This window comes from Hyaena hyaena, unplaced genomic scaffold (genome assembly GCF_003009895.1).
Source record: "Hyaena hyaena isolate Hyena2069 unplaced genomic scaffold, ASM300989v1 scaffold_1163, whole genome shotgun sequence".
Taxonomy (NCBI): Eukaryota; Metazoa; Chordata; class Mammalia; order Carnivora; family Hyaenidae; genus Hyaena; species Hyaena hyaena.
The window spans coordinates 200857-228187 of record NW_024081791.1 but is presented as its reverse complement, the minus strand read 5'-3'; the positions used below and the strand labels follow the sequence as shown (position 1 = coordinate 228187).

General features: G+C 39.9%; 1 protein-coding gene across 2 annotated transcripts in view; it reads right to left on the bottom strand.

The window, feature by feature from the left end:
- The window catches only part of ARHGEF9 (Cdc42 guanine nucleotide exchange factor 9), a 155706-nt gene that overhangs the window by 18986 nt on the left and 109389 nt on the right, over positions 1 to 27331 (bottom strand). For both annotated transcript variants that reach the window (XM_039222567.1, XM_039222568.1), the window contains exons 5-8: positions 25869 to 26101; positions 20426 to 20555; positions 9550 to 9681; positions 2603 to 2846 (exon numbers count right to left, since the gene is read on the bottom strand). In XM_039222567.1, coding sequence (XP_039078498.1) covers positions 2603 to 2846; positions 9550 to 9681; positions 20426 to 20555; positions 25869 to 26101 — 739 coding nt within the window. The remainder of the gene's footprint in view (positions 1 to 2602; positions 2847 to 9549; positions 9682 to 20425; positions 20556 to 25868; positions 26102 to 27331) is intronic.

The window sequence follows — 27331 nt, the reverse complement described above, 5'->3', positions numbered from 1 at the left end:
TGTGTTTAAATAGTTATTATGTCTAGGTATTTATTTTATCATTAAGAAATAAAAATAAAAAAAATTATGATAAATTTATGTGGCAGCAATAAAAATATGATTAAAAATATTAAGTGACTTAGAGAAATACTAATTATATGATTTTAAATGCAAAATAAGGATATAAAATTAGAACTATTCATCATGGAGAGGTAAAGTTTGAGGGAGACAGAAAGAAAGATTCAGCAATCCTAGTCCTAATTTTTTTTATTTAGACACATTATAAAAACATAGGAAGGAAGTATTTCAAAATGTTTATAAAAGTTATCTTTCTCTGGGTAGAATGTTCTTGTGTTATTTTTATTTTTTCTTATAGTTTTCTGTGTTTTCCCCCAAAATTGCCTAAAATTAAAGTGTTATAATTAGAAAAAAAAACATTGTTTTCAAAAAGATAAACATGTCTGTCAGAAAGTAATTTCTATAGCTCCATCCACATTGCTGCAAATGGCAAGATTTCATTCTTTTATTTCATTCTTTATTATGGTTGAGTAATATTCCATTGGTGGGTGCAGATGTAAAGTCTGATGCTAAGCAAAATAAGTTAAAGAAAAATACCATATGATTTCCCTCATAGGTGGAATTAAATAAACCAAACAAATGATCATAGGGAAAAATAAGAGAGTGACAAATTAAAAAAAGTAGACTCTTTAACTATAGAGAACAAACCAATAATTACCAGACAGGAGGTAGTCAGGCAGATGGGTTAAATAGGTGATGCAGATTAAGGAGTGCACTTGTAATGAATACTGGATATGGTATGAAAGTGCTGAATCACTAAATTGTACACCTGAAATTAATATTATGCTGTATGTTAACTAACTGGAACTTAAAGGAAAACCTAAAAAAATTAAAAAAAAAAAAGAAACTAATTTCTGGAAGCTTTTCTATTAGAAGCAGATTCTTAAAGTTACAGGTTATTAGGGCATTGTGTGGGAGATATCACACTGGAATCAGATGGAATGGTGGGGATCTTCTAGTTGATACAGGGTCTGCACAAACCACACTAAGACAATTCTTTTAATAGCTGTAACAACCTAAGTGGTATCAGAGGCTGCTTCTGCCTACCATTGAGAGAAGCAGCCAAGTAGCATTTCTGTACCACTCCACATCATGTCCCATTGCAGTGCTCACATATTAAAAGCAATTTGGTTTCAATGGGACTCAAAGTGAATTATTAATGGGCACTCCACACAAAACCCTAGGGAAAAACTAGGATTAGACTAAGCAGTGTCTTTCTGATCATTCTTCCTTATTTTTCAGCTATTTAAATACCCAACACTGAAGGATAGAAGAATCCATTTGTACCAGGACTCAATGGCTAGGCCTATTTTTCTAGAGGCATTTTTCTACCCGCTTGAACATACAAGTGTTTTAATACAAAATTATACTCTCATTAAGAGTGAGGCAAAAACAGAAACTGTCTTCTCAGAGAATTACAAAGCCTAGCTGTTTGGTATTTTTATGCCAAAATGGCAGGACCATGAGCAAGAGACCGGATAGTACTTTGTAAACCACAAAGCTATAGTCAATGGGATCTAAATCTCATAGTTGGAAAGCACCATGAAAACTCTCTCTACTAATTATGCACTCTTTCAAAAAGGAGAACAATCTGTTTAAAGCCCAAAATGTATGGTTTACTGTGACTCTAAATCATGCAAGTGATTATGGTTTTAGACCCAGTTATATTTTCTACAATTTACTTTCATACAGACAGTGTGATATATACATGCACATTAATTTTAACCTATGCTCTAAGAGCATTTACTTAACATCTGAAGTGCCCTAATCTGGCATATACACTCAAGAGGTGATTTGTTAACACATTAAACACTCAGAAGTCTTTGCTCCAGAGGCCATTACTACCAGCAGTTCAGTCACCTTAACAGGAGGCCTAGTTAGCCTAACACATGCTTAAAATGAATTTTTATTGGTAAAATGAATGTTATTTAAGATGTGGACTAGCCACAAATGTCTTACAGGCTTTTTAGCCCTCACAAGAACTGGTCATAAAAATACAGTGGGCCCCATAGCCTGTATCCTTCAGAAGGAAGTCTCAAGTCAATATTGAAAACAGGTGCTATGCCTTGTGCCCCATCAGAGGATTTTGTCACCAGATTCTTCTTACTAGAAAGTTAGTTGAATGCTGTCGTTATATCACCAGCTCTTCCTTGACTAACCTTTACACAGAAGATACTGCCATGTATCTAAGAACAGAACCAGGACTTCATTGAAATTATAGAACAGGTTGTATGACTGCTTTTGTGTTTGTTTGCTAATAAATGCTTGTATGTTTGGGAGAATTGAGATTGAGGTTTGCTTTCAGTGTAATAGTTTTATCTAGTCATGAAACTGTAAGGGAGGCCAAATTTTAACTCTCATTTAACCCTGACTAGTAGAAACTACTAGTATCTGCCAAAAAGGACCTAATAATATGAAACTACCAAAACGGATTAGGTCAGTTTGCAACAGAAATCTTCCCTCTGCTTCTAGAAAAGTAAAAAATAATTTAAATCCTCTATGTTCTTCATAGCCATATTCTTCTTTCTCTTCTCAGGTCACTTACCTATTTTTTCATCTTCCTGTACCATTTTTCTTTCTTCTCTGAAAGCCCTGAGCCAGCGTATCTTCTCCTCCAGCTTCTTGGCAAAGAATAGATGTATCTCCTCAGTCTCCTTGTTGTGAAGTTTGAAGGCATTTTTCATGCTGACATTAAAGTCATCATCTCTGCCATCTTCAATGTCAACTACCTCATATTTGTCCATGTCAATGCGGCCTTTGTAGTACAGGATGTCTCTTCGAATCAGGTCCTAGGTGGAAGGAATAAAATTCTTTTTTACTGGAGGTATATGGAAAGTAGGTACCAGGAAAGTTGGCACGTGGACACAATAGGATGCTGACTGCCACTATTTTGAAGTACAAATAGGGGTTGTTTTGGCCAAATTTAAGCAGTTCAGCTTAGCATTATGACATTGACAGGTTGGTTAGAAGATGCTCTTACAGAAAGCCTTTGCCCTACATCCAAAGACTCTGTCTCAGACTCCTGCATCAAGCCTTATATGTATTAATTTGTAAGACTCTGATGGGAAGTATGAAGCAGTAAGCCACACAAGCATTGCTAGCATAGGCCTTTTCCAAAAATATTTGCAAGCCTTATAGAAGTATGAAATAAGCTGGATGGTTTCCTGGAGCATACTTAGGAATTCAAGCCAGCAAGTGAGACCTGCATATCAGAGTGGGTATGTGCGGTGAGAGTAGCAAGGTGGCCACAGGCTGCTGGCCAGGAATGATTCCATGGAGAGGGTTTAACACTTAGCACTCTGGGGAATTTTGGAGAATGCCTAGTGTGGAAGGAGAAATGGGGGTAAGATTGAATAAAAAGCTTCATATATTGATGGATAAATTTCACAAACCCTACTGAAAGAGAAAAATAAAAGCTATAGATGGATACAAACAGTATATTGCCTTTTATTATTTTTGTTTTACTCTCTGGTATACAGAATTGGATTAATACTCTTAGTCCATGAGACAGTCATCATTAGTCCATACAGGGTACTATTACTTCTCTATTTATTATTTACTTTTAATAATAATTAAGTTTTGGTGAACCTGCCACCAAAAGCTATGATGCCACAGGAATCTTAAATCCCATGCTCATCATTCTCCTGGTTACATTTCTATACAGTTTTATCTCATCTACATATATTATACTTATATAAGGCTTATTTTTTAAAAAAAAATTTTAATGTTTTATTTCTGAGAGAGAGAGAGAGAGAGAGCATGAACAGGGGAGGGTCAGAGAGAGAGGGAGATACAGAATCTGAAACTGTCTCCAGGCTCTGAGCTGGCTGTCAGCACAGAACCTGATGTGGGGCTCAAACCCACGAATTGTGAGATCATGACCTGAGTTGAAGTCGGATGGTTAACCGACTGAGCCACCCAGGCGCCCCACTTATATAAGGCTTAAAAAGCTACGAAGAAATGCCACATAATGTTTAGGGATCCACACTTATGTACAGAAATCATACAAAAAATATGCAATGACACATGCCAAATTCAAGAGAGTACAGAGAGGAGAATGGGAAAATGGAAGGAATGAAAAGAAGGGAGGGAGCAGAGAAGGAGAGGGGAAAGAATATATCTGTAATGAATTAAGTTGGATAGTAAGTACACAGGTGCCCATTATATTATTTTTGCATCTTTTTGAATGTAATATTTCACAAATTAACAAAATAAAACCAGAGGGATGTATGATATGACCTGTAAACCTGTGGGATGTAAAGTATGTTAAGTAAGTGTCTTTCAGCTCCTCTTCCTCTTAGCACTGCTCTTGGCTTCCCCTGAGAGCACATCTGCTGCTGGAACATGTGATGTGGCTGAGTCTGGCCAAGGAGGTCCCACGAGCCCTGTCTTGATGGATTTCTTCACTGGCCAACTCGATCTGACAAACTCTCCCTCCTCTCTGCTTATATTTGTCCTTTTAGACAATTTGGCAGAATTAGAAATGCTCTTTAACTTTCATTAACATTATATAGTTTGGTTAAACTACTCTCATTTTGCTGAATTGCCTTGCATGTCTCATTTCTCTTTTTCTACCTGAAAAGAATTTGCTTTTGTAATCCTAACTCTTCACACTGTATGGTAAACTGGGCTTTTTGGTATGTCTGGGGAAGGCTGTCTTTAAGAATTCCCAACATAGCTCTGTCAATCTTGAAGCTCCAGGCTGTGAAATATAGGTGTTGTTGAATTGCTTTGCAAAAAATGACCTCCACATTGTTCTTTTCCCTCCCATAATGATTGTACATATAAATAAGCTATAAGTATAGATGAGTTCTGATCTGTTGGGTTCCACTGGGATCAAGTTTACAAGAGAGGAAAAGGTCAGATATACAGAGAGGGCCAATGTTGCTCCAAGCTTGCTTCAGAGCCTGGGTTCCTTTTACCATGCTCAAAGTGGACAAATTCAGTCCTGGCCAAAAGGATGGGGTAGTTCCCATGCACTGACTTACACAATCCTCAGGAACACTTTGTGAGATTTTTGCGTAAATAGTGGGCTTTGTCAGTCTAATCTAGAAATCAGGACAAGTTAAAGAGAATGGATTGATGTGATCTAGTTTGATCTCAAAAGTCTGAAATATGTCTTACAATACTTAATATAAATACACATAGACCTGGGAAGCCAGGTTTGGACCACACAGTTAATAGGTGGGTGCCTACCTGACTAGAACATACGAAGTTTTAACCTCCCTTCTATTCCCAACTTCACCTATGAGACAAGGAAAATGAAGAACTCCATAAAATCTGCTTTTAGCTCCTTTTCCTGCTTCTATTTTCACTAGAACTTGCATCCCCACCTCACTTTACACATGCCTTGTAATACAAACAGCATTTGTCCTCCTTGTAAGGGAAAAGGAGTTAATGATTTCTCTATAATATGTAACATCTAAGAAATGACAAGAAGAGAATGACTGGACAGTTATCATTTGCATATTCCAGAGAACTGTAACTAGACATCTCAATGCTAAGGCCCTCTGACTCCAAGGAATAATATGTGGGCCCTCATATTTGTTCTAACTGGTACCTGAAGGCCTGAGAGGATACATACACCAGACTACCACCCTAAATAAAATCCCCAGACCCTGAACAAAGACGAGACTCCCTCCTTTCCTTTCTGAGTCTCCCAGACACTCTGTGTCTGCTCTCTCTCTCTCTTTTTTATTTCTATCTATTTTCAAAAAACTCTGCTTTCCCTCTCCTGCTGGCTCACATTTGATTTTCATCATTTGCGAAGCCAAATACCCTCTCGGCTGGTCCTGCAGGACCTGTTTGGGTCTCTGGACCCAGCCTGCCAGCATCACCTGCAGCTTCCTTTATCTCTGAGATGGTGTGTCATTATTATTGTCAGTCTTCAAAACCTTTACTGGTTAAAAAAAAAAAAAAAAAGGAAAGGATGTACATGATCTTGGAGCTAAATTAAAAGCATGAACTGAAACTCCTATTGTTTCCTTAGGTATTTAAGGATAACAAGAAACTTGAGAGAATTCTGCCTCTGTTGTAGGTAAGCAGGATTAGAGAACGTTTCATTAACGTTCTTCCTTCGTCTGCTCTTTCTAGCTCTCCAGAGTTTTTAGGTATCAGCTTAGTCATAAATTCAGGTTTAGGAATGTGATAGGAATGATGAAGAATGACCCACTGTTCAAAAAGTCCCATTAGAAATGGTAGCTAAGGCCACAAAGCATCATGTAACTTCCACAAAAGGAGTGTGAGTTAAAGTCTAAAGCTCTGGGTTTGAGTTCTAGCTGCTTAATCTGCTCGCTGTGGTTTTTTTTTTTTTTTTTTTTTCGGGCAAGCCATTTTATCTCTCTGAACTTCAATTATCTCAACTACGAAACTAGACAAGTTATCCTTACCTTGTAAAATGGTTATAAAGCTCAAATCTAAACATGCAGTTTCCAGGTCATGAGGACACCCTTGTCTGATAAATATGGTGCTGAGCTTTCTTGCTCCCAGAATGATGTTTTGTGGACCTTTAAAACTCCTTTCTAGGGGCGCCTGAGTGGCTCAGTCGGTTGAGCATCCGGCTTCGGCTCAGGTCATGTTCTCGCGGTTCATGTGTTCGAGCCCCGCACCAGGCTCTGTGCTGACAGCTAGCTCAGAGCCTAGGGCCTGTTTTAGATTCTGTGTCTCCCTCTCTCTCTCTGACCCTCCCCTGCTTGCGCTGTCTCTCTCTCTCAGAAATATAAAAAAATTTTTTTTTAAAAAACCCTCCTTTCTGATAAACCTAAAAATCTCACTGCCTGCTTTAGTCCATTTAAACTTTCAAAATAAGTTAAATATTGTGACAAAGAAATAAAGCAAAGCCAACTGAACATCTTAAAACTTACATGACTATACCATTGTCCTTGGAAATTCCATATACAATTCCAGGGTGGGGGTTTTCACAGATATATACTTAAGCTTACACTAATGTGCCCTCACTGCCCCAACAATGCCTCCTATTCCAATCATTCTAGACTTCATGGTCAAATTTACACATTCTTTCTCCTCAAAGAAGCCTTACCTGACTGCATCTTCTAGCTCAAATCATTCTGGTTTCCCTTCTCTAAATGCTAGCAGTGATTATGAAGACCCTTACACAACTTACACTCAGCCACCACACTGCTGAGTTACATTAGTTCTATTTCACAGTTTTTAGTCTGCCCATTTTAGCTGTGCCCAGTAGTTAGCCTTCCTTGCTTTTGTCTTACTCGGGGGTTGTCCAGGGAAAGACAGATGACAAAGCCTCAGGAATTTCTCTGCTTAGCTTCTGCACATGGCAAAGGGACAAAGCCCTCCTGAACCCTGGTTGGCTGAGTTCCTATTGGAACCAGGCTGCCCAAAAGCCACTTATTAAAGATTGTCTAAGTGACATGGTGAATAGTGCTCAGAACAGATGTTATTTAGGTCATCACAAGTTCCTTGCCTAAATGGGGTTGTTTCTAAAAGGATAACAGCCTTCCTCCTTTTCCCTTCTACTCATCCAAGTTGGAAGATATTAAGGGAGATAGTGTTTTTTCAGAAGGACCCTGGCAGTCTGTAGATAAGCACCAAGCCTAGCCATGGATCCAGCAAGGAGACTATCCCAGTGTCTGATATTACATAATTCAAATAGCTGGGAGAAATTTGAATCTGGTCTCACTGGGTATTCATGTTGTTACTAAACACTGTAAAATGACACTGTAAAACATTTTGTATAAATGACATATGCTGCAATCTGGAGCATGTAACTTTTAAGGACTGTAGCCTCTCTTACTTGCTTGTTAGTAAAGTCTTTCCTCTTTAGAGAGGGACCGTAGTTGTTACTCCACACCCCTAGTCTGGACCACCCTGGGGTTTCTCCAGATCCTGAGGAAGTCACATGGGAATGGACTTGACTTATCTTTCTCATTATTATATTCCAATATCTAGAGTACATTCTTAATAACAAAATAATAACTGCAACAACAATGGCAGCAGTCAACACATAGCATATATCATGTGCCAGACACTATTTCAAATGCTTTGCATTCTCCTCCAGCTATATTGAGGCATATTTGACAAATAAAAATTAAATATATTTAAGGGATATAATGTGGTAGTTTGATATATGTATACGTTGTGAAAAGATCACCATAATCAAGCTAATTAGCTTATCTATCATCTCACATGGTTACTTTTTTGGTGATGAGGAGGGCACTTGTGGGGATGAGCACTGGGTGTGGAAACCAACCTGAGAATAAACTATTTTAAAAATAAAAAATATTAATAATGTTAAATTAAATTAACATGTGCCTGTTCAACCACTGAATATACTGCTTCCCAACAATGATTTGCTGAATAAAGAGTACTAACACCAAAAATACAGTAATAGTATCAATAGCTAGCATTTACTAAGTACTTACTATGTTCCAGGCACTGCAACTCTATTGTTTCTTCTAACCTTCACAACCTCTCTTCTATGTAGATACCATTATGATTTCCATTTTTCAGATGAGGGGATAATACGAGGCATAGGGAATTTGTCCAAGGTCACACAGCTCATGGATAAAAGTTGATTGGTGTCCTTTGTCTGGCCCTAGAACCCATGCTCTTAACACTATACTTCACTACTCCCCATGACCTCAGGTGATCCTCTTTAAAGCTTCCTGAGATGAAATCTATCATCAGCCTGATTTGGCACTGAGAATAATAAGGGCATAAAGTTAAAAAGCTGGCCCAAGTTTAGAGACAGTAAAGTCTAGGACCCAGGTGTTCTGGTTTCAAATCCCCAGCTCCTTTGTCCTCTATCCCCAGTCTCTCTTGCTATTATTGCATTTATGATTCCCAAATGGCTCATCCTCCAAGTCTGGCCCTTCAGTGAAAGAATAAATAGCCCAAATGCAAAAAGTTCCTTGAACTTTCTCCAGCATTATTATACTCTATGTAGTCCTGATACTCCCAGAATAAAATGAAACCTACATAAATAACGACTAATTATAACACAGAGGACAACAGAGTATGTCCATGCTGATATAATTAAAAACAAAGGACAAGGGAAAAAGTTGTCTGGGCCAACTTCAAGGTTGTAGGAACATTAGTGGATGACTGAGGAACAGGAAAGGGGATCTCCTCCCCTCCTGAAAAAAAAATTGAAAGGAAGAAAAAGGAAAAATTCCCCAAAACACCAAATTATTCCCAGTAGAATCATCTCAGGAAGAAAATACCAAAACACATGCATAACTAAAATAACAGGGCAAAGGGATACAGAGGAGCATAGACAGCCATCGTGGAAGACAAGAAAATAGAGAACAAAGTCTTATTCTAGATTTTTGAAAAGAAAATAGATAAAGAGGGAAAACAACAAAAGTTAAAGAAGGGATCACAAAATTAGAAGCCACTGATGTATTCTGACACTTACTATAATGGTCACTTCATTGGGGCTGGGGATGATGGAGAGGGAGGGGCTGATGCTCCTGAGGTGACTATCTCCCTCAGTAAAGAAGGGGTTGAGGTTACCTTCTTGCAGAGGACCATCTGATGGTCAAACAGGAAGAAGACCCGCTGCTGGTTGCGGCCATAGGGCTGGTAGATCCAGGCCATCTCCCCAGTGTAGATCAGCTCCGAGCTCCTGTCTAGGATGTCCTCACCCTGGGAAGAACATGTGATAGTGAGAGGCAGCAAGGAAGGAGGGACGGCCCTGTCACCTGCCTGGAAGCACCTAAGGTTGGGCACAGACTGGGGAAGTAGGAGTATAGAAAAGGCCTGGTCGGAAAGAGGGATAGAGAGAAGGACCCCTGGGAAGTCCTGGAGTTGGAAAGACCCATAGTTTTGCTTATCCTGAGGCCAAATGAGCCATACCACCCAGGACTGCTATAGACCCTCTATGCCAGCTGCTTTCTAGCACTATAGGCACCAAGGTTCATTCTGATTCCATGACATTCATATTCTCATTCTCATTCTCTCTCTCTCTCTCTCTCTCCCCCTCCCTCCCTTCCTCCCTCCCTCCTTCCCTCCCTCTTTTGCTCTATGAATTTCTCTTTCTATATCAGTCCTTCATCCCAGATCTAGTCTCTTATTCTCTTGCTTATACTTGAAGAGTAAGCCTGAGCAAATAACAGAAGTCTGTCTGCTTCCCCGATGAGTAAAAGGGGACAGGGGAGGGCAAGAAAGAAACAATGATAGAGGGAGAAAAAGAAAATACAGTTACTCTCTTACAATTATTTTTTCTTCTCCCCTCAGTTCACTAAAATATATTGATTAAATAGGAAACTTTACAATGACATGATTCTTTGCTGTTATTTACAGCCTGAAACCACTTTTCCTCCTTGCCACATAGTCAAACAAAGAGTACCAAGACATCTAACTCCTAGTTAATTCAATTCTACAGAGTTTCCAAGGCCCCTTCTTTACAGCAACTCTGCTAGGTCAGAGGTATGTGGGGACATATATCAGATGCCAAGCCAGATATGTCCCCTATTCTCAAGGAGCTTACAGTCAGCGGAGGAAACTAATGCAGGTGTGCACAGAAATCATGGAACACAAAGCAAACCACACCAAAGCCCTGGGCATAAGCATGGGTGTCCCAGAACCTATATGAAGATAGGGGCAAAGACCAGTGGCCCAGGACTCAGGAGAATTAATATTAGCACCTATATGCATAAGCCATTGGGCTACATATTTTCACTCTAAACCTTCTGAGCCACAAGAGAACCCTGGGAGGTAGAGATGTTCTTAATCTTATTTTACACTCCAAGGCACAGAGATGTCAGGTGATCAGCTAAGGTCACCCAGCTTGTTAGCTAAAGACCTATAACTCAACCCCAATTCTGTGGCTCCAGAAAGTATGCTCACTCATGCCACTACATTATAATGTCTCTAGGCTAGTCAGTCCCTTCTTTTCTCTGGGTTTCAATTTTTCCAGATACTAAATGAGGTACATGAGGATGATATTCAAGGGCCTAGCCCTGATACTCTAATGCTAAGATGTCAGCCTTGCACCCAAAAGCTTCAAGTCAAGGTTAGAGTAGATCTCTGTATCCCCCCACAAGCAGTCAGAACAAAAAGGCTAGGCATGGCAGTAAGCCAAAAAGAGGGGTAGCTGTAAATGGTGTTTTTAAGCATACCACTTTTTCAGTCTAAGGGATGAGAAGGAAAAGGGAGCTCAGTGGAAGTAATTTCTAATAATATGATCTCAAAAAAGAAAACTCAGAGATATTACTATGATTCCAAACTCTACTTTGTGGGTATCTTGGAATTTAAGTAAACATTCATCCTTGAGGGGCTCACATACTAACACAGAACTTCTGAGACAGGAAGCCCACAGGTAGAGGCATTTGTGTAGGACTTTCCTGTTGGATGGATAATAAGTTGAGAGTGGTACCACTCTACCATGTCCCACCCTAAGGCAGGACACAAGATGTGCCTCAGTCCATTTTGAATATGTATAAAGTGAGGGAAAGCTATAAAAAGGGGTAAATGCCAAACAAAGTTGGCCGAGATAACATTTTTTTCAGGATAACTTTTTTTTCTTCTTTAAATTTTTATTTAAATTCTAGTTAGTTAACATATAGCAGAATATTGGTTTCAGGGGTAGAATTCAGTGATTCATCACTTACATACAACACCCAGTGCTCATCATAAGTGCCCTCCTTGGTAGCCATCACGCATCTAGCCCATCTCTCACCCACATCCTTCTATCAACCTTCAGTTTATTCTCTCTCTTTAAAAGTCTCATGGTTTGTTTCCCTCCTCCCATATGCTCATCTGTTTTGTTTCTTAAATTCCACATAGAAGTGATATCATATGGTATTTGTCTTTCTCTGACTGACTTATTTCACTTAGTATAATATACTGTAGCTCCATCCACATCATTACAAATGGAAGGATGACTTTTAAAATTACACTTGCTAAACTGAGGATGATCAGACCAGGAGACCACTCAATGTCATATGGTCCACCTACCATACCAGACAGGAGCACTCCAATTCTATTTTAAGTACTTGCCACACATTATTCCATGAAGAAAAAAAAAAAGAAAGAATGAAAGAGAGAGAGACAGACAGACAGACAGAGAGAAAGACACATGAAAGAAAGAAAGAAAGAAAGAAAGAAAGAAANACAGACAGACAGACAGAGAGAAAGACACATGAAAGAAAGAAAGAAAGAAAGAAAGAAAGAAAGAAAGAAAGAAAGAAAGAAAGAAAGAAAGAAAGACAAGGAAGGAAGGAAGGAAGGAAGGAAGGAAGGAAGGAAGGAAGGAAGGATAGGAGGGAGTGGGAGGGAGTGGGAGGGAGGGAGGGAGAGGGAGGGAGAGAGGGAGAGAGAAATATACTCCTATGCTCATCAAGCTGATTGATACCAGGCAACTCACATGTCCTCTCTGTGTATCAGTTTTCTCATCTTAATTTTATTTTTTAAATCCTGAGGTCAATTTTTATTTCTACAAAAAAGGCAGTCAAAACAATATAAAACACATGTAAAGAATATTACTGAGTGAGCTTCAAGTGGAGCTTGACTCTGCAAAGACTGTAAGTCCAGAGGGAGAGAGAAGGCCATCTTGTTCCTGGCTTGGCCCGCTGCCCCAAAGGAAGGGACCAGCAGGGCGCCAGCAACTCCAGACTGGTGTTGGCTACAGCCAAGTGTTGCCTATTCTAGACAATTCCAATGCCATAAAGGGTCAAATCATGCCAAGTTAAGGTAGCAGTGGGGCTGTGCTACACTGAGTTTCCTCATCTTTAAAATGAGGGTAATAACAGTACCAATCTCATTTGTCTGTTTTGAGGATTACGTAAATTAATATATAGAAAGTGCTTAGGAAAGTACACTTTACACTGTATGTTCTACAGAAATGCTAGCTATTATCTTGACCATTAATGTATGCTTTATATCCTGTGTCACATATTCCTATTAACACTCACAGCAACCCAATAAGGAATGTACTGTTATTACCCCCAAAACCAAGGTCAGAGAAATTGGGACTAATTTGCTCATAGTGGCAGAATCCAGGCCAGAATACCTCCTAAATCCATGTTCTAATCCACCAAACCACAGTAGAATGATAATCCCTAGTGGAACAACCAGCTATGTTGGAAGATTTCTGAAGTGAGAATCTCAAAAGACTTGGGTTCTGGGCCCAGTGTTGCCACCAACTCGCTCTGTGGCCTTGGGAAGTAATTTAACAACCCTCAGTCTGTTTTCTCAGTTGAACAATGGATAATAGAACAGTTCCTGCTTTGTTCACTTCACATGGCTGCTTGAAAGCACAAATCAGATCATGTAGTAAGGAAAATGGCCCTCTCAGAGTTCAGATTTCTCACCCTTTGCTTCCTCTACCCCACTTGCACCATACATTACTTTGCCTTGTCCCCAAAAGTGCAATCCCCTCCCACTGACACCTCTACCATGAAAATTCTGTTTTTTTCCATTCTCTTAAGATTTTGCACATACCATTCCCTCTGTCTGGAACATATTTGTTCCACTGGAAAACCAATGCCACATCTCATTCATATCAATAGCCCAATGGTCAAGACCCCATTCTAGTTACAGGCTGATTGTTCTGATGGGACGTTGTAGCCTGAGAAGATCCAGGGAAAAAAGGACAAAGGAAATGCCATACTTTTCATACAGTTTATTTTCAATGCTGCCTATTCACAGGAGTGCAGGAAATAAATAAATCCAGCTCCACACATAATCTCCTGGTCCTAGAAGTATTTCTCATCAAGCCACATTCCCTTCTAAATAGATACTTTTGCTGCTTCCATCACATTGGGATTTTTGTGTTTCCTCTGACTTTTTGGATTCAATAATCCAATGGTAAACTGGAACAAGCCTTTGCATATTATGCAAACAGGCTGTGAGGTTAGGGGTGTCATAACAATCATATACAATCAAGTTCCCAAATATAAGCTGTAAATATGGGCTCCTGGTAAACATCTCCAGGGGGAAAAAGATTAAAAGGAAGCTGTCATATGTTTCTTCTCCCTTCAAGTAGATCTAATGAGTGTGAAGGGCAGCAATGTGACAGGTCAATCAAACATAGGTATCAGAGATATTAGAAATGTAAATTTTCCTGAAACTGTAGTCCTTGGAACTCTAAGGTATTGATTACTACTTGGAGGTATGGGTGATACTTTCTCTTTTTTTATGTAGATTTTTTATTTTTTTAATTTTATTTAAATTCAAGTGAGTTAACATATAGTGTATAACACTCAGTGCTCATCATGACAAGTGGCTTCCTTAATGTCCATCACTCATTTAGCCCATACCCCCACCCAACACCCCTTCAGCAACCCTCAGTTTGTTCTCTGTATTTAAGTCTCTAATGGTTTGCTTCCCTCTCTCTTTTTATCTTATTTTTCGTTCCCTTCCCCTATATTTATCTATTTTGTTTCTTAAATTCCACATATGAGTGAAATCATATGATATTTACCTTTCTCTGGCTGACTTATTTCACTTAACATAATACATTCTAGCTCCATCCACATTGTTGCAAAGGGCAAGATTTCATTCTTTTTTACACATGAAACGATGCTCACCATCCCTCCTCATCAGAGAAATACAAATCAAAACCACACTGAGATACCACCTCACGCCAGTCAGAGTGGCTAAAATGAGCAAATCAGAGACCTCTAGATGCTGGCGAGGATGTGGAGAAACGGGCACCCTCCTACTCTGTTGGTGGGAATGTTAATTGGTGCAGCCCCTCTGGAAAACAGTGTGGAGGTTCCTCAAAAAATTAACAATAGAACTCCCCTATGACCCAGCAATAGCACTGCTAGGAATTTACCCAAGGGATACAGGAATGCTGATGCATTGGAGCACATGTACCCCAATGTTCATAGCAGCACTCTCAACAATAGCTAAAACATGGAAAGAGCCTAAGTGTCCATCAACGGACAAATGGATCAAGAAGTTGTGGTTTATCTATACGATGGAATACTACATGGCAATGAGAAAGAATGAAACCTGGCCATGTGTAGCAACATGGATGGACCTTGAGGGTGTTACGCTGAGCGAAATAAGTCAGGCAGAGAAGGACAAATACCATATGTTTGCATGTATAGTAGGATTAGGAGGAACTTAACGGAGGACCATGGGGGAGAAGAAGGGGGGAAATAGTGGGGGAGACGGAGAGGGGCAAACCATGAGAGACTCTTGAATGCCGAGAATAAACTGAGGACTGATGGGTATGGGGGGGAGGAGGGAGATGGGCATGGAACAGGGCACTTGTGGGGATGAGACTGGTTGTTATATGGAAACCAACTTGACAATAAACTACTTGTAAAAAAATGGGCACTCAAAAAAAAAAAAAAACAACGTCTGGCATATGGTAAGCACATTAACAGCTATGGCTCATTATTAATATGAAGCTTTGAAATGGTAAAGCTAACTGGATGAAGAAGGGGTCATAGAAAAACAAAGATCAATTTCCTCTTTATAATTAACTTATCAATTGCTAGGAAATTTAGCATTCAAGTAAGCATACTCTTACTTGTATGCTCTATTATTAAGAAAATACTTGAAAAAAGCATCGTTTCAAGTTCTGGTACCAAACTACTTCTGTGTTATATGTGCCATCCATTTGAATTTCTTCTTTTAAAGGATATCTTATCTTAGGGGTCAGAGTGTATAATATTTCTTGAATAGGAGCATGTTAGTCCCAGTGGAGAATTAAAATCAGTTAATGTGAATGTCAAAAAAAATTTCATTCTTTTTTGATCACCAAGTAATATTTCAGTGTGTGTGTGTGTGTGTGTGCGTGTGTGTATGTGTGTGTGGACACAGACATACATACATATATACTACATCTTTTTTGTCCATTCATCAGTCAATAGGCATTTGGGATCTTTACATAACTTGGCTATTATTGATACTGCTGCTGTAAACATTGGGGTGCATGTGCCCATTCAAATCAGCATTTTTGTATCCTTTGGATAAATATCTAGTAGTGCAATTGCTTTGTGGAAGTTAGCCCTATGTTTAATTTTTTTAGTAACCTCCCCCATATTGTTCTCCAGACTGGCTGCACCAGTTTTCATTCCCACCAACAGTACAAAAGTGTTCTTTCTCTCCATCCTTGCCAACACCTATGATTTCCTGAGTTGTTAATTTTAGCCATTCTAACAGGTGTGAGGTAGTATATCATTATGGCTTTGATTTGCATTTCCCTGATGATGAGTGATATTGAGTATGGGTAATCCTTTCACTAATCCATTTAATTTTTAGGATCCCTGGGAGGGAGGGTATATCAAGGGGTACTTCATGAACTCTAGTCCTCATAGGCTAGCAGGAAACAGGTTTGACAACTGGAGTTGATCAAAAAGACCCAGAATATTTATGAAATTAGTTGATGCACGGTCAGTTCTGGATATAATAAAAGGCTTCCTACTGTCTAGCCAGATGTTTTGATGTATTGAGTGGGTACCAATTACCTGTATGCTGCCAGCCCTCCACCCTCTCTCCCAATTCCTCTTCAAAGGAGATTAAGCTTTGAAGATTTCCCCTATGACTCTTCTTTTTAATTTGACAAATTAAGCTGAAATTATTATGTTGATGCTTTTGGCTACCACCTTGTTTGTTCAAACATCTGGGGGAGGCAAGGGAATGGTGGAGATAGCAAAACACTGCTTAATTTTCTTGATTTGCAAGGCTTGTCCACAACAGGCCTCAGCAAGTTGGCAGGACCTCTCTTTGCTTGTGTAACTATTTGGACAGGTAGAACATACAAAGAACCTATACCAGGGAACCAGTGAGATTGGGCCACTTATGTAAATAGCTAGCAAGCCATGGAGTGGACATGTCTCATTGCCTTTTAAGTGTGGTCCTCCACCACTCATCCACTTTTAGCCATACTGATATTTGGATCCCCCCACCCCAAGGCAGTCTTACTGCCTTGCTTAGATATGGACCCTAGTACTTTCAGTATGACAAACGAAAACAACTGGACTGTGGTAAACATAAGATTGAAAGAATATATAGTGCAAAAGTGGAAAGAATATCACAGAAGGAATCTGGAGACCAGATTCAAATTTTAGCTTTGCCATTGACTTGCTGTGTGGTCTTGGTCAGGAATAGGTTTCTTAGACTCCCCATCATTATAAGTCATGTGTGTGTATATGTACATGTGCATGCATGCACATATGCATGGCCATGGCCAAAATTGTTGATGGGGAGGGTAGTCCTCTAAAAGCCCTGGTGACTGACATTCTAGAAGTCTTGAAGACTAAATATGACAAATGTGATGGACATTTTAGGCTTGCCCTACATTTCAGAATGTACCCATAAGGATTCACTAGAGAAAAAGCTTCCTATAAGACAATCCCTCTGTAGCTATTGAGTTCCACAGTGACCCGAGTCTGAAAAGGGAATGATGAGAAAGTTTTCTTACCAAATGAGACGAGGAAGAGCTTCACCAAGCAGCAGGGTGTCAGGGTTGTACACACGGGCTTGGTTGAGATTTATAGGTCAAACCAATCATGCTAATAAAGGAGGCATAGAGTACCTGTTGCCCCATTAATCCTGTTCAAAATTGCCTTTTTGTTTCCCACTCCCCACTTCCAGACAAAAACACATGAAATTCCTTCCTATATGCAGTCTTTAAATCATAGTTCAGGGGTGCCTGGGTGGCTCAGGTTGGTTAAGCGACCAACTCTTGATTTTGGCTCAGATCTTGATGTCAGGATTGTGAGATTGAGCCCCATGTTGGGCTCCTTACTGAGTGTGGAACCTGCTTAAGATTCTCTCTCTCCCTCTCTCTCTGCCTCTTACCCCACTCCGTCTCTCTCTCTAAAATAGATTAGATAGATAGATAGATAGATAGATAGATAGATAGATAGATAGATAGAAAAGAAAAATTCTTAAAAAAATAAATCATAGTTCAGTGCTTTCAAGTTTGGTATTAATGAGGCTCCCTAGATAGGCCAAGGTATTTTGAGCTATTACTGGTTCAAGCTTCAGGACTGGAGCCCCAGAGCATATGAGGGAATTAGATCTTTCAGGCATTGGGAAGAGGCAAATATTCCAGGGAATATGAAGACAACTGCTGCTGGGAACCTCCTCTGCAGAGGTAGAGGGAAAGAGGCCTGCTAACCAGCCACAATTTCAGTGTGCCTTAGAGTTGATGGTCTTGCTAAAGGTCATTTGGTGTAGCCGTCTGACTCTGCTCAGTCAACTATCCAACGTAAGCAAGACACAAGGGAAGGAGTATCCATGATTCCATAATAAGTTTAGGCCAGCGCTGGTTTCCTCTTACAAGCAATAGTTTCTTTATATAGATTCATTCCTTTATCCTCATCTCAAACAACCACTGCTGTTTTCTACTCTTTAGAGTATCCTTCAAATAAACTTATCCTTCAAATAAGACTAAAAAAAATATGCCAAATGCTCAGAATTGTGGTGTATTCCAGCCATCTATATTAAGAAGGATCAGAGGGGCACCTGGATGGTTCAGTTGGTTAAGTGTCTGACTTCAACTCAGGTCATGATCTCACAGCTAGTGAGTTCAAGCCCTGTGTCAGAATCTGTGCAGACAGCTCAGAGCCTGGAGCCTGCTTCAGATTCTATGTCCCCCTCTCTCTCCTCCCCTCCCCTGATCATGCTCTGTCTCCCTCCGTCTCTCAAAAATAAATAAACATTAAAAAAAAAAAAAAAAAGAAGGATCAGAGGCGGGGCACCTGGGTGGCTCAGTTGGTTAAGCATCTGACTTGGTTTCAGCTCGGATCATGATCTCATGATTTTTTGGGACTGAGCCCCTCATCGGGCTCTGCACTGGCAGTGGGGATCTTGCTTGGGATTCTCTGTCTCCCTCTCTCTCTCTGAACATTCTCTTTCTCTTTTTAAATGTTTTATTTATTTCTGAGAGAGAGAGAGAGAGAGAGAGAGAGACAGCATGAGCAGGGGAGGATCAGAGAGAGAAGGAGACACAGAATCCAGAACAGGCTCCAGGCTCTGAGCTAGCTGTCAGCACAGAGCCCAATGCGGGGCTCGAACCCACGAACCACAAAAGATCATGACCTGAGCTGAAGTTGGACGATTAACCAACTGAGCCACCCAGGCACCCATCTCCCTCTCTCGCTGACCCCTTCCCATTGGTGCTGTGTCTCACTCAAAATAAATAAATTAACTTTAAAAAAAAAAGAAGGATCAAAGGTAGAATAAAGGAAAGATTTTTTTTTTGTCTAGACCATGGTAAAATAGCTGTTTGCAAGGCTTCATCTCTTTAGAATATGGTAAACTGCTTGAAATGTTCGGCAGCCACTACCTCTCAATCACTGGAAATTATACTTCAGTTCAACCAAGTGGAACAACTGGCTCAACTTCTATACTGTGACTATGAGGTTTAATATTGCTGACCCCTCCTTGGTAGCATTTCCAGCCTCTCTCATCTTCGTTATGTTAGCCTGTGAACCATCAGATTTCACAACTTGGGTCTGAGAGATAAATGTAAAATCTCATTACTCCTGGTTCTCTTGGTAGGCACAAGAGACAAACACTAAATGGTATACTCAGCACATATACCTGTGAGTCCTTATAATTCACAGATCTGTTTCAATTGAACAGAACCCCAAGAACCTCAACAAAGCAGCTGCATTACAGAAGGAAAATCTCCATTTATTTGTTAGGTTGTATATATCCTCTGCAAGTGAATATCTAGGAAATGCTTTAGTGACTTCAGCCACTGAAGACTTGCTGAGTTTAGAGATGTGACTGTTTCCAATGAAATAGAGGGCTGTCAGGAATTATTTTTATAAGCAGATAATAAAAAAGATAATTTGGTCTGTCAACAGGGCAGGAATGAGGACCTTGGCCTCAAGTGTGCAAGCTTGGGTAAACCTAGTAAAATATGTCAGGATGAGGTAATCTCACCAATAGAAAAAGAAAAAGGTTGATGGGCCTGCCCCAGAGAACCAACCTCATAGTCTGTGTCTGGTAGTGAATTAGTACATACTACTTATACAAATGTTTATCTGGTTGTGATAAAACTCCAAGACTGGAAAGAGGCTTGAAGGGTCAGAGAGTGAGGGAGATACAGACTCTGAAATAGGCTCCAGGCTCTGAGCTGGCAGTCAGCACAGAGCCCGACGCGGGGCTCGAACCCACGAACCGCGAGATCATGACCTAAGCGAAAGTCGGACGCTTAACCGACTAAGCCACCCAGGCGCCCCAAATCTTTCATTTCTTAATGAAGTGTTATCTCAAAGATTTCTCCAACCTTCTTAGAAAGACATTGAAGTACACAACACTTCTCATTAGTAGAAAGTATTGCCTTGGCTCTAATCTAAATCCTTTCTGCTGCTCTTCATATTTAATTTCTTTTTATCCATCTGTGGCTAAGATGTGATGTCCTAGATAAGCTATTCAGACTCCACAATGCCCCTGTTGGTAAGGATCCTACCTCCCAGTCTAGGACAGATGCCTGCCACTGGGCAATCTTGTCAATATTCTCCAAACGCCGCTTGCGCTCATTGATCTGCTGAGTCACATTTCTCATGACAGCTAGAGCAGCTGCCACATACCTGTAGTCACTGTGAAGACACAAAAGTGCAAGTTCAGTGAATCAATGTGCTAGAGAACCAACTGTTGGGTGCCAACCCTAATGTCCATTCTTCTCTTCTTACTTAGTAACAGAGCCCTGATTTTCAGATGGAACCCATGTCACATGGAATAAAAAATTACATTTCTTATATTTATTTACAGTAAGGGGTGACTATGCAACTAGCCCAGTGATACATAAATAGAAATGTTGGGCAGAAATTTTCAGAATCCTCCTTTAAGGAAGATAGCATACCCTTCTTTAGCCCTTACTCAATCCTGATGCTTGGATAGTTGAACTTCTGGCAGCCATCTTGGACCATGAGGACAAGGTTCCTTCTTCTAGGGATATAATAACAGAAAGTTGGGAGAAACCCAACTCTCTGATAACCATAGAGTACCATAGCAGTCATGGACTGCCTACCTGCATACTCTTATTTACATGCAAGGGAAATAGACTCCTATCTTTTGTTACAGCATTATTTTTGTATCCAGTATCATATAACCAGCCAAGAATCAAGAAGGCAGCCTTATTCACAGCACACTCCAGAACTTTTCCATCCTTTCTATCACTTATTTCTAGGGAACTCTGCCCAAAGTCACTGTGAAATAATATCCACTCTTTTCCTCCAGTATGATATAGAAATAGGATGTAGCATAGTGGTTAAGAATAGACTCTGGAGCCAGACTCTTTGGGCTCAAACCCTAGTTCTGTCACTGGCTAGTGGTATGGCCCTTGGCAATTCTCACTGACTCTCTCAATGACTCAGTTTCCTCATATGCAAAATGGGGAGAATTATAGTAGGATTTATTGAGGGTTTAGTCATCCACATAGACATTTTTACTCTTGGCTTATAGTAAATAGTAGCAGTATTATTAATACAAATCAAAGTGCAACTTCTAAGCCTAGTTTCCTGGGATTATGGATGGCCTACTTGTTGAAAGTTATACCACCCTGCTCAATTTTCTATGCTTGTCTGATCTGATTTCCAATTAAATAGTTCTTGTGAAAGGCAGGTTGAAAATGAGATCCCAGCCATTTTGTGGAGCTATAATAGACTGAGAAGGCAAGAGGATGAGTTATGATTCAGTCTTAACTAACCTTTTCTTTAAAAACTGAACATGCTTTGTGGTCATTAACCTGTTCACTGTCCTAGCACCCATTTGAAAGAAGAAAGGAGGAAAAAAAAAGATACACAGTAACTTTTTCTTTCCTAATACACTGAAGTGCAGGATGGTTGACCAATCATAGGTACAGGGAAGGTAGTTCTAACTGCCAAAGCAGACATTATGCAGTACCTCCTCTTAGATGGCCTCCCTGTGTTCTCTGAACACTTGCCAGACCATAGTCTTCAAATGCTACTGCATATTATCACCTCCAGTGACCAGATATTCTACACCTGCTAACCACTTTACTCTGTCTCAAGATAGCTGTGTTAAAAACAAACAAAAACAACATAAAAACCCATATTTATTCTGAGCCTTAATAAATGTTAGCTATTATCAGTTTTCCTTCTGGATCCTACTGCTGACTTATACTGAACTCATGGTTGACTAATGCTTCCTAAGTCTCTTTAAAATATGCTGTCTTGGGGGCACCTGGGTGGGTCAATTGGTTAAGCATCCATGTTTCAGACCAACCAAGGTCATGATCTTGCAGTTTGTAAGTTCAAGCCCCGTGTCCAGCTCTGTGCTGACAGCTTACAGCCTGGAGCCTACTTTAGATTCTGTGTCTCCCTCTCTCTCTGCCCCTCCCTCCTTATCTCTCAAGAATAAATAAACATTTATAAAATTAAATACATTGTCTATAAGCTGAATCTCTCTAGGTCTGTCCTTGAGCTCTAAGTCTCCCTCTTAATTTCTTAGACCCAATTACAAAATCTTACATTTGTTCCTGTTATATTTCATCCTTTTACAGTTACTTGCTGCAGCCTATGGGCAATCTATTGGACTCTGTGTGACTATCAAAGTTTCTCCCTGGCAAGACTACCTGAGTCTGCCATTTGGAAACAGAATAGGGTGATAATGGAAGGGGTAGCTGAAGTGTAGAAGATGCTGACATAAATAAGTACCCCTTTTCTTTGGGCCCACTTAATGTCTCCCATGCTATTCCTCTCTCTGGTTTGAGATATCAGAAAATGACTTAAGCCACTTTTAGTGAGGTAAAACATAAAGCTTTATGTCCAATATGGTAGCCACTAGCCACATTTATTTAAAATTAAATATAATTAAATATTATTACTTCAGTTGAACCACCTACATTTCTCAACACTCAATAGCCATATACGACCAGCAACTACTACATTGGACAGAACTGATATAAAACATTTATATTATTGTAGAAAGTTCCATTGGACAGCACTGGTATCAGAATGCCTATCATCTCTGACCCCATGTACTACTTAGCCATGGACTCATTACTGTCACTATTCGAGACAAGTCAACCTTTGCCATATTTAGCTGGCTGCCTTTCTTACAATGGTTCGAGGGTGAAATGTCCCGATTTTTAACCTGCCCCACTAGATTTAGCAGTGGCTGAGAAAAGAAGTGAATAGTTTTTGTCTTGCCTGAACCCTGCTCAGAGCCCCCAGCTCCTTGATGAGATCTACTAAACCAGGATTGTCTTGTTCCAGACATGTCAGCTAACCTCCCCCTGATATAGTCTTCCTTCCTGTCAGCTTAAGGAAGGTTGTATGGCAGGGTGGGAAAACATCACCCGTCTTCAAGAAAAGGCAGTATTATCATTCATTTATTACTCTCCATCCATTGAATCTTCTCCTTTAGAGGCCGCTTTGACTGCTTGCATTTCAGACCTCCTTATCTGAACACCTATCCGACTAAGCCCTCAAGCTGACAGCAGCCTCTAATTGACTTCAAATCCAAGCTACTCTGAGATGCATCACAGGAGCCATCATCTTAATACAGTTTCCTGAGACCTGCCCAAATAGGTGGCCCATGGCCTAGGGGTAGTGCTGGGCCCAACAGGTCACTCTAAAGGGGGACAGTGATTCATGTGCCCTACCAATGCCTGAGCCATTCTCTCAGGACTCTGGAGCCCAGGGCATGGAAAAAGAGGGGACCAGGGACCCAGAAGGCAAGAAGGCTTTGAGACAGGGGTTCTAGTCACAAGGTGAAGGAGCATAGGGATAGCAAGTCCCTTGCAGATATCCCATCTAACTAGATCCCACTAAACTCAATAAGGGCCTGAGGTTGCATTGGCTTAAGAAACTTACATAGCTTTTGGCTGTGCTTTGAAAAGGTCTTTGTGGGGCTATTAAAAACAATTACACAATATATAATTTATCTGTTAATATCATCAGTCCGCAAGTATGATTTTTAGAACCTCCTGCTATATTCTATGAAATAGATACTCAGGAGTAGGTGAGAGATGAGCTGCAAGATAAAAACATTTGAGAAACACTCTTTGAATACCCCGGTCACTCCTATGAGATTTAGGTTCAAATGATTATTGCTTCTGGTCACTTAGCACCATGAAGTATAACTGTGGAAGTCATTTAGGCTCATGACATCATAGGCTGGGATAACTGGAAGAGGTCTTCCAGATTGCCTAGTTATATGGTTCATAAACCTTTTTGGGACATGAAAATTATCTGAAAGCCTCTTACAAATCTAGGTTCCCAGACCACTGTCCACACTTTGTGTCCCTGCCTTGCCACACATATATATTTGCTTTCTGGGCCTCAGTCCTTCCAGTCATAAAATGAGAAAATCTGGCTGCAAGACCTTCAATTAAGGGCCTTTCCATTTTAGGTGCCATAAATATTTTCCATTTTTTAAAATTACTTTATTGTCAAGTTGGTTTCCATATAACACCCAGTGCTCATCCCCACAAGTGCTCTCCTCCATGCCCATCACCATTGTTATTTTTAAAATATACTAATTTTAGTGGGAGTTCTTCAGTGTCTTATTAGTTCTCACAAGAAATTGTATCCTTAGAAAAACTGGGACTCCATTCTGGCAATGGTCTGTATTAAGTATTTTAAAATAACTTTCTGTCACCTCCAAATTTCATGTCTAATGAGGATGCCCACCAATCCCCAGCTAGTAAACAGACTCGGGAAGGAGGGAACAGAGTCCTCTTTTGTGAGGTCCTTCATTACCTGTCTCCCTCATAGCCAACACAGCATGGCAGGCAGAGCTACCACTGGTGGTATTCACACACAAAGGGAGAGTCCAGTGTTACCACATTTAGATTCAAATTTGAAATTTCTCCAAGGCTCCAGTGCTATTGAGGCACATGACCCATGATTTGCTAAAGAAACAACATCAACTTAAAAATGAACCCAGGAATTGGCTTTAAGCTTAGCATAAACAAAGCCATCTAGCCAATATCCATGGCCTTATGCAACTAGGTCTGGAGGTCAGCTCCAAGAAACTAGGCAATGGAGCCAAATGAAAGTAGGAAGTAGAGAGGTAGAAAGTAGGCCTAATGAGAATTAGGCAGAAAGCTAAGGGAAATTAGACAAAAGTCATCTTTCTTCTTGGATGGTTCAATCAGGAAGAGAGTTGAAATAAGTCTAAGGTCACGGATTTAATAATAATTAAAGGCAGGCTATAAAAAGGCTGAGGGCTTTAGCTCATAATGTAAAGCATGTGAGGGGGGGTGGTTCACTCATTGTTGGAGATGACTCTCAGCATATACCTTACTGGTAGGCTCATTTGCTGGTAGGTCATTTCCAGTTAGAGAGGGAGAGATAAGCTTCTTCATTTAGGGGTTGGTTTTCTTGAAAATACTGAAAAATTGTATAAAAACAAAAAACAATACTTCAGGAGAAGTCTCAAGTCTATTTCCCCCCAGTCATACTCTGGGTCTAAAGGGAAGGTACAGTTGGGATGAGGCAGAGGAGAGTGGAAAAGACTAAAGAATACCAGGGATGTGGCCATGTAGAAGAAAACTAACATGAGTACAAGTTATGTAGGCTGTTATTAGGATATTGAACCTAACAGAGTGGAATAAACACTTATACAATCATTCCATTTGGATTCATTAACTTGGCTAAACTCAGATCTAAGGACCCAGCTGAGTTCCCTGAAGGAAGGGTCTAAGTTGTTTAGTAATGATGATGCATACTGATTTTTTGTGCATACTGATTTACAGCTTTATAAGAAACTCTCATAAGTGTCCCCGTGCTTTACACACACAATAATGTAACAAAAAAAAATCATCATCCCATTGTGCAGATAAGCTAACAGAAGCTCAGAAATGGCTAAAAGAGATATATTCTTCATAAACACCAATATGTAGATGATAATCTCCCTAACTCCTGCTTCCCTTTATCCTTTACCTGTGGTCCTGGGCGGTATACTTGAGGAGCTCAGCCAGTTGTAAGGGATACTTGCAGATCTTCTGCACTGGAGTCAAAAGGAATCCATCAATAGCAATGTCGATCATTTGCTGCAAGAGGCGGCAAGCCTCAAAGAAGTGCTGGTAGCGGCTGTCTTTCATCAGTTTGGAGAGTTCCATGCAGGCATCCAGGTGGTTGTTACAGTACTCAGAGTATATCCAGAATCCATCTTGCTATGAGCACAGGAAAAATGGAGAAGAAAAAATGAGTACTGAGTATTCCAAAGAAATTTTGGAGAAATAAGAAAACAGATCTTGTCCTTATGTAGTATATTAAAATGATAACAATATCAATTTTTCCTAAATTGATCCAAAATTTAATTAGTAATAGAAATAAAGGAATTATTTGGGAAGTAGAAAAACTGCAAACATTTGTATAGAGAAAATAAGTAGGAACATAATGAAATTCTATAAAAAAAGGGTAATAATGGAGCGCTGACCCTGACAAAAGTGAGAATACTACAGCAATAAAATTATGGCACTAGATTTTATTATTTTTTCAAGTTTCTATTTTATTTTTTCCCCTTGTTTTGATATGGGCAATTTTGATGAAATTGTTGTTACTAATATACTGTTGGGCTATCCAGGGAAACCCATAATTACATAAAGTATACTTTTTAAAACATTTTTTATAGTTTATTGTCAAGTTGGTTTACATATAACACCCAGTGCTCATCCCAAAAAGTGCCCTCCTCCATGCGCACCACGCCCCCTTCCCCTCTCATCAGTTTGTTCTCAGCATTCAAGAGTCTCCCATGGTTTGCCTCCCTCCCTCTCCCCAACTTTTTCCCCTTCTTCTCCCGCCTCGTCCTCCGTTAACTTCCTCCTAATCCACCTATATGTGCAAACATATGGTATTTGTCCTTCTCTGCCTGATTTATTTCGCTCAGCATAACACCCTCAAGATCCATCCATGTTGCTACACATGGCCAGATTTCATTCTTTCTCATTGCCATGTAGTATTCCATTGTATAAATATACCACATCTTCTTGATCCATTCATCAGTTGATGGGCACTTAGGTTCTTTCCATGTTTTGATTATTGTTAGGAGTGCTGCTATGAACATTGGCCTCTACTACAAAGCTGTAATCATCAAGACAGTATGGTATTGGCACAAAAACAGACACATAGACCAATGGAATAGAATAGAGAAATCAAGTTTCTATTTTCATTCCAGATAGTTAACATACAGTATTATATTAGTTTCAGGTGTACAATATATTCAACAATTCCATACATCACCCAGTGCTCATCACAACAAGTACACTTCTTAATCCCCATCAATTTTTTCTCTGCCAGGTAAGAATCTGTTTCTTGGTTTGTTTCTGTCTTTTTTTCCTCTGTTGCTCATTTGTTTTGTTTCTTATATTCCATATATGAGTGAAATCACATTGCATTTTTCT